Here is a 12118-nt window from a genome sequence, read left to right on the forward strand (position 1 = left end):
AACTTTAATTTCTAAGATGATCTTCAGAACAAAACTGACAACATATTTGCATGGACCCTAACATCCGAAAACAAAAACCTGAAACAGAGCAGTCCTGCTGATTTGGAATCACACGTATGAAAGCCAAATATGTAAACAATACAAACCACCGAGCAAAACTGACAAAACATTATTAGTACTACTAAGTGAAATTATGAGTACTCGGCATTCCAGTTCACTAAAACAAAAGGACAAGCCATGTTAGGGTTTGGGGAGAAAGTCACAGAGGTAGTATTTCCTAATAATCCTCTTGTCTTATCTTTCCCAAGTAATTTTCAAAGTTCAAAGTTGAAGCAACATGACATTACAAATTCCTAAAGCATTGTGGGACTGTTTTGGCAGTTTTAGGACATGTTGAACTCTGACCTATCAGGGAAATTGCTGTAATTATTATTCATTCATTTATTATTTTACTAATGTTATCATAAAAAGGATTTCAAATAATTAATTCATGAAATAACAATGTTTTTTTAAAATTTATTTTAATCCTAGAAAACATTTGAAACAATATTTTATACACATAATAAACAATTTTTCAGAGTTCAACATGTCCCAAAACTGCAAAAACTGTTACAATGCATTGCAAATTTTAATGCTGATTTAATTATTGTTTTCAACCTTCAGGCATAAGAAAAAAATCTTTCCAACACATGTGTTCTTATCCTACCATATACAACATTATTCAAAAATTCCAATTTGTTTCCCTACTTTTATATCACAACAAAAATAATAATACACACATATTGGCAAATATTACGATAGTGAACTATTTGCCAATATGTCTCATACCAAATAATTGTTCCACAAATATTGCCCAATGGTAAAATTAAAATCACTATATGATTGAAAACATTCTCATCATCACAACACATGTGTATGTTCTCTATATTCTGACAATATGAAGACAGGACTTTCTACCTGGGGGTTGTACTACAAATCTCCTCTTAATCATAAGTATTTATTATTGAGTGAACTTTGGCTTGAGGGATTCACTGAGGATCACAAATCATCATTACATGTAGTACCTGCTCCAGGCTATAGCAAACAACTAACTGTATTTTGTGTGCCTAATATATGACTAGGAAACTATTGAAATTGTGTACTTGGCTACACATTAATACAATTCCATTGTTATTATCCACTTTGTGTGGAAATATTGCAGAAAAATTTGTGCCACCCCCTGAAATTCACTTTGCCCCCCCCCACAATTTTTTTCAGATGCCACCACTAATATATGCATATTGAAACGTACTATGGTGCATTATTCACATCTTTTTCAACAGTCTGTTTTTAACAATCAGTACATGACTGATGACTGGAAGTAAAACTGTCTGCAAACCAGCTCTAGAATTAGTATTCACAATTAGCATAAAACACCCTACACAAAATGTGTTTCAGATCTTTAATACAGGTATCCTCTCTCTCTATATCGAAATTATATCAAATTTCACGTGCAAGCCTAAAACCTATAATAGCTGTATGCACTGTCTATATCTGCTAGGAAGTACAGTATATCTCCTGAAAGAATTGTACTTTTAGAAAATGTAGGTTTGAAAAAAAAACTGGGGGTGAATATAATTAAATGAATAATCAAACAGCTATCTAACATTTTTTAATGCGAAAATTGAAATGCAATTTAGAAAGCAACCCTCATTTTTATCCAATCCATGATTAAAAGGAATGTGTATTGAATAATTCATGTCTATGCATGAGGTACCGTATTCATTCCAATAAGCGCCCACCCAGGGTATTTTCAATTTGTTAAAGGGTACCATTAATGTTGAAGTGACAGATAGACGTCGATACAGTGAAATAGCTGGAGGACTACAAGTCCTGTGTAAACTTGCAATACATTTTCTGCATCAGAAAAGCTACTAGAACGTCTCAGGACCCTTTTATAACCTACGTCAATTTGTCTCTAATAAACGCCCCTTACGAAAAAAATTAGGCCCATGCAAAATGACTTTGTTAAGCGCCCTGGGCGCTTATTCGAATGAATTCGGTACACATCATTGATTGATCATCGTATCAGAGTAACAGATTCAACTTCAAAAGGTATATAATAAGAAACCTGCCTTGTTATGCAATCACATAAACTATGCAGCCTGGTGATGAGGGAGCATTTCCCCCTAGCATTGGCCTTTTCCTACAGTTAAAATAAGAAATTACGAACAAATGCACTTTACAGGTAAAAAATAATCAATTTGTGCATACATTTCCCCATCTCCCATTTCCTTCCAGAAAAACAAAATCCTAGTGCCTGCCATGTTTGGTCCTGTTTGGTTTATGTAAGCACGTCATAAGTAATCAACAAAATTAGAATTTCCAACTGTAGGCCTACAATTCTGTAAGACACACTCTGTATTTCCTGTGCATAAGTAAATCTGAAAGGGCGGAACATTCATGTTCACCTTGGTTTTGATATGAGCTTTTATCTGCCACATTATACTTCCTCTCTGATGTATCAGAGCCATTGTTCACAAACTATCAATCAATCCGTAATACTTATGGGCCTAGGTAGGCTAGCTCACATCACACACTATAGGTGGCGCTATTCGTCCATAGGGAATTGGAATGTGCATGTACGGTCCAAAAATGGCTTTACTGTGGGGCTCAATGGAGAAAATCACTAAAAATTAATTTTGACAACCAAAACCTAAGTGATGTTGACTTATGTTGGTACTGGCATGATACTGGATTCATAAACTATCACACAGTGCAATCCATGTTCCACCAAGTCGACGCTCGATTTAGCTCAAAAGCAATTTGTGTGTAAATCAAGACCATCCAAAACAGCTTTCTTACAGTAAAGAATAGGAGGTCATCTGGGGTCACATACAGTAGTGTGCATTGTACATGTGCCTGCTGTCACAATTTCACACACAAAAGTTTGGGCAATTTGATGACACTATTTTTGTCTGTAACTTCAAAAGTATATGCACTAGAAACATGATTGACCCCTTATTGTTTAGATAATTTAATTCTCTTTCAAATCAAAGAACTTTCAGCTAAAAATTTCAAAATTTTATGAACATCCCTAGCCTAGGCCAGGCATCAATATGGCTGGTGGGGTGGTAATGAGCTAAGAACTATTCCAGTTGAAATCCACACTACCCCTGTGGAAGATTTTGGAAATATCTCCCACAAGGGGAGCATGTTTTTCAAATGTAATTGGTCAGGGTTAATCATTTTAAAACCCATACTCCCCCAGTATTGTGGCTTTACCTATCTCTTCCACAACTGGAGTGAGTATTTCAAATGGAAGTTACCCAAATGTCTATTCTATTTGAAATGTATACTCCCTCTGTGGAAGACTTTAGCTAAATCTTCCATAGGAGTAGTGTGGATTTTAAATGGAATAGCCCATTCTGAAAATAAACAAAACTATAGGCAGATCCTTGTGACCTATTTTTAGTGCAAGAAGTCATTTTGTAATACAAGCATTACCCAAATTGTTTACAAAATCTCTTGATGAATGGCTTATAAGTTAGAAATCCATCATAGTCGGTGATTAAAAGTCTCTGGGCAGCTAAAGCAAACAAAACTATAAACAGATCCTTGTGACCTATTTTTGGTGTAAAAAGTCGCTTGTAATACAAGCATCACAAAAAGTATTTACAAAATCTCTGATGAATGGCTTATAATTTGATAGAAATCCACCATAGTCTGTGATTAAAAGTCTCTGGGCAGCTAAAGTGTATGTGGCAAACATGCTGTGACTGTTGGGCTATAGATTCTTGTATTTAATCAATCCTTTAAAATATTTCAAGAGAGGGAAGACTTTGACATTCCTCTGACAAAATACAACAAGAATAAGTTCCAAACTGTAATGCCATCACCATCAATGCAGCATATTCAAAAATTGTGTTGCAACTCTATGATGGAATTCCTCTGTTCAACATTTATGCATGCATACTGCATTGTGTTGCATATTTACAAGCATATGTTCAGAGCTATGGGACTTAGATTAACTCAAGCCTGCACATTGAGGAGGTGATGAGATAGCTTCAAACCTATTCACAGAGGATCTCATAGAGCAGCGAAAATGGTCAATGGATTAAGTGCCAAATTTTGCACCCAGTCACATACAAATTAAAATTGTGTAGCCTGCCAAGTGCCAATTTCTGCAACCTGAGGTGCTAGATTCTACAACCAATCAAATGCCAAATTCTGCACCATGCCAAGTGCCAAATTCTGCACCCTTCCAAGTGCCAAATTCTGCACCCAGTCAAGTGCCAAATTCTGCACCTTTCCATGTGCCAAATTCTGCACCCAGTCAAGTGCCAAATTTTGCACCCTGACAGTGTCAAATTCTGCACCCTTGTACTTGCTGATGAGAATGTTTTCAGACCTTGAAAGAACAACAACAACAAAAACTATCTAGCTACAATTATGTGGATACAGTGACATTTTTGATCTAACATAATGATACAATTGACACTACACAGACTACATGAACAGCTGTTACCTTTTGGATCTAACAAATGATACAACAGAGTACCTGCGGGTTAACAATATAAATCATACACACGGTATTTACACACTGATAATGCAAAATTAGGTGGCGTTATTACTAGGCATAGGCTACAAAATTGTAGATTTCAAATGGAATAGCTAATTATGGCTAAATATTTCACTTCATGTAGATTCTAGTACAAGAAAATTCATGTTAAGTTCACTGATTGACCTTTTTGGCAAATCCCATAAGACTTTGTGAGTACACCTGAGATGTCGTCGTCATCTGAAGTCACACCGATTTGCAATGCACAGTAACGATGTTCGATAAACGATGTGCACAATGACACAGATCGGCATGACATCAAATGACGACATCTTAGGTGTACTCGCAAAGGCTTATGGGATTTGCCAAAAAGGTCAAATTAGCTCACTTGTACATGTCACAAATATAAATCATTATTACCTAAATAATACTGAGAAAAAAGTACTATTGTACTAGAATTTATTTTAGAATTTACCATGATGCTCTGATAGACCTTGCATCATATTGTGTTTGCTTTAAGTTTGCTGACGTTTTCTGGAGTCTAGATTTTCTCAAACATTTAGGCCTATATATTTGGTATCCTAGAAAATGCCCATGACTAGTAATGATCTAAATACATGCTGAAACAAACTTGAGGTAAATGGGTAATGTTGTTATATGGGTTAACTGGCAAGACTAGAGCTTTCTACATGACACATTTAGATCTAGATCAATCCATATTGAAAGACCTATTCTTTCCAGATCTGCACTGGCACTTACAATCAAAGTAAAAAGAACAAGACATATTATGATCTAAATCAATCCACATTGAAATAGACCTATTCTTTTCCAATCTTGACATGCCACTAAAATCAGAGTAAAAAGAATCAAGGATGTTTTGAGAGTATTTCTCAACCTCAACATGTGTGACAAAATGTGCGATAAAATTCCACTGGATACAAATACTGCTTGAGCTTCGCAATGGAAGCTGCTATGATAAATACAATGTCCTCGGACCTTTGAATTTGATTTGAGATTTATCCATTCAATATAATATTGTGTAGAGATTATGATGGTCCAGTTATATCTGCTTTTATATGTGTCATGTTAAAAGCATAACTATATATTATATTATATTAATATAGCAGGATGCAAACTAGCATAATCACTAATACTAGAAAAATGCTTTCCTTAAAATGCCAATAGAAGCTGTAATTAGTGTTTATTGTTTTCTTCCGAATGTTTTAAGATAAACTTACTCTTAATGTCATTTGAATAAATAAGAAATTGCATGACATACGTAATGTGCATAAAAACCGAAAGTTGTACTAAGTAAAATTCAGCCATGAGGATATTTTTAACCACGTCCAGAGCAAACATCGTAAAATTCACTTTTCGATATTGACCCTTTACACAATCATCTCAAAACGAAGTTCTAACAGCAATATCTTTCTGGCGTGTCGTTGGAAAAGTGTGAAAAACAAAAATGCACATTTTGAGATGTGTTTGCAGACAGAACCTTGTTCTGGTATTAAGATGGTGGGTCCATGCAAAGGGTGAATGATTTGACCACCCTCTCAATTATATAAAAAATATGCACTTCTTATTGTGCTGAATAGTATCTAATTTGTAACACTTCTTATTGTGCTGAATTGTTTCTAATTCGGAATACTTCTAATTGTGCTGTATAGTATGTTTTCCTTTCCACTTTCCAGTCAAGACCCCTTCCCTTCACTTTAAGTATTCCTGAATACTTTGGTACATGCAGGAATAAATGTTCTACTTGCACACCAGTTTAGACCCATAGATGTCATGTCCACCTACCTGACCATATAAGGGAAGAACAAAGATGAAGGGGAGTACCATCTTAACCATATACTTACTTCTGTTTTAGTTTATCATTCATTGCAGATATATCATGATACATGGATGCTCCCATGACCATGTCCATCTGAGTGATGACCCCATAGGGACCAACACCCCTCTCGATGACCAGCGGATCTGACACATTCGGGTCAAACATAATAGCATTGGGGGTGACCAACATGGTGCCGCTAACCACACCCTGGAAACAGAGAAAAACAATACATTGGCAGTTAATATAATTTACTGAATGGTTTCTAAATGTGCTATTTTTACAGAAGATTTTGGTTTTCTCATACAGACAAACCACTGGTAAGTATAAACCATTCCCTTTGTATTGTACTGACTGTAGAGGGCGACATTATCAAATTATTTGTAGTTAGTATGTGCAAAAAAATTCAACAAAATCAGGCCTTTATGACTCCTAAAATATATAATTACTTTTTTTTGTATTTCAGAATAACAAATGAAATACCTTTTCACTCAGTATTCAAATGCTTACAAAGAATCCATAAAAAATAAGACTTATAGTTCCTAAAATATTAGAATAAATTTTTTGTACTGCAGAATATCAAATAAATGCAGAAGAAATTAAGTAATTAAAACTGTTTGTTTGTCTGCAATGCTGATATTAAGTACCAAAATAAATGGTACAGACATACAAGCATTGGTATAAGAAGCACAATCTCACCCCACACATAACTTGATTTTCCTTTTATCACAGGAATAGCTAACCTAATTTGTGCACACACTTACGAAATTAAGATGCTAGGTCTACTTTCTTAGGCAGCTAATTAGAATTTTTTTTAATTAATCAACCATCATTCTGGTTAAAAAACAAAATCCCGACACTAGATACAACTGCCATGGGTACAAATTGCCATACAAGAATGGAAGACTTATTAACCAGCGTGTTTACAGTGGAGATCATTATTGGAAATTGGATATTCATTTTCTTATGATGCATTTGTCCAACCTTAACAATGAATAAAAGGACAGTGTTGCCAATAATTTCAGCCCCAATCACGGGTCAAATAATTGAAAAGTCGCCAATTTTTTTTCTTAACCATTGGTTTCAACGAGACAGGAAATCACATTAAGTCGCAGGAGCCAATGTTGAAAAGTCCCTCAATTGCATTCGTAACCATTGGTTTCTATGGGACAGGAAATAGTCAAAAGCTGTGTGAGAAATCTTTGAAATCGCCAAATTGGGCTACCAAATCGCCGGTTTGGCAACCCTGTAAAAGGCTAGAGACCATCAAAAGGTTGGCTATGATCATTGCTTTCACTTGGGATTACCAACTCGTGATTTGGTAGCCCAATTGGGCAACTTTTGAAGATTTTCCACTCAACTTTTGACAGTTTCCTATTCTATAGAAACCAACGACTAAGAAAAAAATTGGGTGACTCTTCGACATTGACTCTGCAACCATCGATAGTTTCCTGTCCCATAGAAACCAATGTTTAAGAAAAGAATTGGGTGACATTTTCATGTTTTGACCCATGATTTGGGCTGAAAGTTTTTGGCAACCCTTTTTTCACTTGCTGCTATTCAAAGGCAAAGAGAAGCAATCAAAGGGATCTCAAACATGCAAAATAAATCACCAACCCTGGTTGATGAACTATGGTAACTAAGACCATTTTGTTGAACAGCAAATGGATATAAATAAGCACAAGGAGTTGTCAGGTGTAAAATTGCATGGATGTTATTGAAATGACAGGAAATCCATACCTGACATATGATTTGCAAAGTGAACAACAAAGAAAATGTGAGTGACCTAAGTGGTCTGGATGACGAATAAAATCACCAAAGGCTAATAGTACTGGCTAAATGTCATCAATTTAATTTCACAGAGAGGTACAGGCTATTGCGATGACTGTTTAAAAAAGTGAACATTACATCAAGTGCACAAGTCACATGTAAACCAATGGCAATTAGCATTGTTTTGTTTTAAATTTGAACAGGAGTATATGTTGACACGGTCTGATCCAACCAGTCCAAAGGCAGTCATATTGAAACTGCGATACAAACAAAACTAGGGAGCAAAAAATAATAAACTTGGCATTATAACAACTCCTGAATTTGAAACCAAGTATTTAAGCTTTTGAGGATTTCAGCAGTAGTACCTTTTTTGGAGCAATTTTTTCAAAATCACTATCTTTATTAGGCTGCTCTGATCAAATTGTATCCCATTAAGGCTATTCCAGTTGAAATCCATACACCCCTTATGGAAGACTTGACCTTAATCTTCCACACAGGGAGTGTGAATTTCAAATGGGGTTACCTGAATGGATGACTCACGTTAAAATCTACAACACCTGTGTGGGAGATTCAGGTTATGTCTTCCATAGGGGGTGTATGGGTTTCAACTGGAATAGCCCATTTATACTATCTCGCTCCCTTACCTCTCCATCAGTAATATACTTGACGTCAACTTTCAAAAACTGCCTGGAATCTGCCTCTTCTTCCTCTTTTGATGCCTCCCTGACGACTCTTCCTGGTCTTGGGTCACTGCCTTGGCGTAACAGAAACTTACGTTTTCGTGCCCACGAGCTGCTCTTAGCCTCTCTTACACTCTGCGTTTTACGTAGACCGAATCGTTTGCTGGCTTTCGGTTTCGGTTCGGCTTGTGAGATGGTCGGTATATCTGACTTTTTCTTTGGCTGAGCTTGTGATATTGTTGGAATGTCCTGTAAATAAGTTGCAAAAATACGACAACATTTAGAAAACAAATTATTTAATAACTGCATCATCTGCTTGCTTCAAAATTGGAAGAGGGAAAAAACATGAGAAATCCTAATTATAACATCACTTCATAATAACTTTTAAGGCCTCTGGTAGCAACCCTTGCACAGTATATTTTTGTGGGACATGAGAGCATGTCATACATATTCTGATATCAAATAATTTTGATATTTTGAAATTAGCGATATAATACACATAAAATTGATATTTTCGATATTTTGATAGGTCTGGTGTACTCTCAGCTCCCACAAAAAATACTGTGCAAACATTAATATCTGATTCCTTAAGTTACCTCTAAAAAGATACACTATCGGCTTGAAAACACTTTGTGTAAAATCCTCCCTAGATGACCCCTAGACCCCAAATTGTTGGCAGATACCAATGTGTTTCACTAGTAGTGCTAATTTTGCAATACATATCTAAAAGATGCACATGTTACCAGTGTACCTTTAACCCCATTTTGTCTATTTGTTATTTTTGACTTAAACGTCAAAGTCTTAAAACATAAAATTCCACTATCATAACAATATTAAATGTTCGAGTTAAAATCATCGTTTCCTTCTACAAATTTCTTTAAATTTGATCTGATGGTTTATGCATTCCCATTTTGATATGAACAGGTCTCCTTGGATGCATTTTGAAATCATTCTTTTATTGCCCCAAATTACTCCCGACATTTACATGATAAGAAAGGGTTAAGCATAAGCCATTTATATTCACAGGCATCTACTGTCGGTGCACTTTGCACCTAACCAAACTATTAATAGCACATGTAAGCAAATAGTAATCTAATGGACCGGCCATAATGATAGCTTGTTATCCATGCTGATGTGACAACGGTGTAATACCAGTCAAATTAATATGTTGGCTTCTTAATAAATGTGACCTGCTGAACAAAAATTAGGACAATGTTGTGAAAAGTCAATTTTCTTCTTCTTTTTTTAAAAATGTGATAAAGGAGCAGTTAACCTCAGAAAAGTGCTTTATTTTAGGAGTTTAAAGTCCTACACACACCTACATCATAGCAAAGCTTGATATGTCAACTTTGGGATGATGTAGAATTCCTAAGTTGGGAAAAATGTGTTTTTTGGGCCATTTTAGTCAAAAAAACTCATTTGGGGGCAAAAATATGATTTTTGAGGTGCTACTATTCTTGACATCTGTGTACCAAGCCGCATCCATATAAACATATTTCAGATATATCCGATGCCTCATTAGTGCACAATTAGCATCCTTAAATTACAAAATGTACAGGAAGTATAGGAAATACAGAGTAAACTGCGTTTTGCTCAATATCATATTTCTGAAAGCAAATATGACAATACAAGTTTGCTTACACATTTATAATAAATATCCGTGTTTTGTACATTAAAAACTACATTCAGATCATGCATGTGGGGTGAAGAGATTTGACATAGGGTGTTGTGAGGCACTTTTCGTAAGAATGGTATTTTTGGGCAAAAGTGTGATTTTTGAGATATTGCTATTTTTGACATCTTACATACAAAGCCTCATCAATATAAACATGTTTTAGATATATCTGATGCCTCGTTAGTCCACAATAAGTAGCTTTAATTTCATAATGCCATCAAAACATGATATAGGAAAGCCAAGTTGTAGTTGAAAGGATTTGAATGGTAGCTCCGCTGATAACTCAAAAACAACTTTGGCAATATTGTCCTTATTTTGCTTTAGATCTGGTCACTTTTATTCAGAATCTAGTTAAGTGTTCTTGATACCTTCTCTCAATTCCAGAAAACTATTTTTTCCAAGAATAAATTTTCTGAAGACTTATCAATTTTGTATGTTGTTGAATTGAGAGTCCCATCCAGTTTTTACATTAGGGACCACAATATTATTTTCTTTGCTATTTACAGTCATTTGAATGCCTGTGCATAAACATAGGTTTAGAAAAATTTCAATGTATCAGGGCTCCGATTGAACTTGACTGGCTATCCTTTGCACACTAAAATATATGCAGTCTGAATGAAAACAAAACGCTGGGGATTACAAATTTGATACACACATGCGGGCTGCCACTGGGGGTGCTGGGGACTGTCGACTCTATGGTAAGAGCACCTCCCAAACACATCCAGCTCTCGTAAGAATCTTGAGCGATGGTTGTCTGGTATAGTGTTCCAGCTAGCCAGGATACGCACGATGCCTGGTTAATGTCTGATGCATAGCTTTACCTATTGCTGAAGGGGCTGACAGACCTTGGTAATTTTCTTATCTCAAAATGTATCTAGATGAACTTACCAGCGACTTGGAGAAGGGTGCTGGTTTCTTACTGGTGGGCGAGGTTGGACTTAGACAAAATGGTTCCTTAGCAGTTGGATCAGGTACATAGATCACCTGAAAAAGAAGTAATAGATAAATCAAAATACATTAGAGAGAGGTCAGGTGAAACCCAGAGGCTCTTCTATATCAAGCAAAATCAGTCGGAACTTGGAAATATTGATTTTGAGATATAGCCAAACAAATGATTTTGTTTCCTGTTGTTTAGGAAACTCTTTAATTGGTCATATCTTTGGAACTGGATGTTCAATTTCTACGGAATTTTCTGCAAAATCCAGATTTGTAAATGCTCTTTACTATCCTATATGAAACTGAAAATTTGATATTACCGAGTTCAGACTGATTTTGCTTGATCGCATCACATATAGTGGCGTTGTCAAAAATAATTCCAACTGAGTTAAATCGGTTACTTACTTACATAAAAGTAAATTATAAATTAACCATTTTATTAATAATATAATGGTACTTATTTGTACAGTTCAGAACTGAAGTAATGTGGTAAATACCCACAATTTCAACCTTAAATATCTTTCTTGCATTCCATCTTTCCTGACATACTCTCGCCATAATACTACGTATATCATCAAGTAATTAATACCCTTTTGAACAAAAGCACTCACATCAAGAGTCCTATAACCATTCATCACAGCTTTCTTAAAAGCACTAACATTAATTAAACATCCTGCAACCAT

General features: G+C 35.5%; 1 protein-coding gene across 1 annotated transcript in view; it reads right to left on the reverse strand.

The window, feature by feature from the left end:
* LOC140150844 (oxidation resistance protein 1-like) overlaps positions 1-12118 on the reverse strand; it is a 112057-nt gene that overhangs the window by 40903 nt on the left and 59036 nt on the right. Inside the window, 3 exon segments of the mRNA XM_072172989.1 lie at positions 6403-6584; positions 8789-9073; positions 11388-11483. Coding sequence (XP_072029090.1) covers positions 6403-6584; positions 8789-9073; positions 11388-11483 — 563 coding nt within the window.

Source organism: Amphiura filiformis, chromosome 4 (genome assembly GCF_039555335.1).
Source record: "Amphiura filiformis chromosome 4, Afil_fr2py, whole genome shotgun sequence".
NCBI lineage: Eukaryota > Metazoa > Echinodermata > Ophiuroidea > Amphilepidida > Amphiuridae > Amphiura > Amphiura filiformis.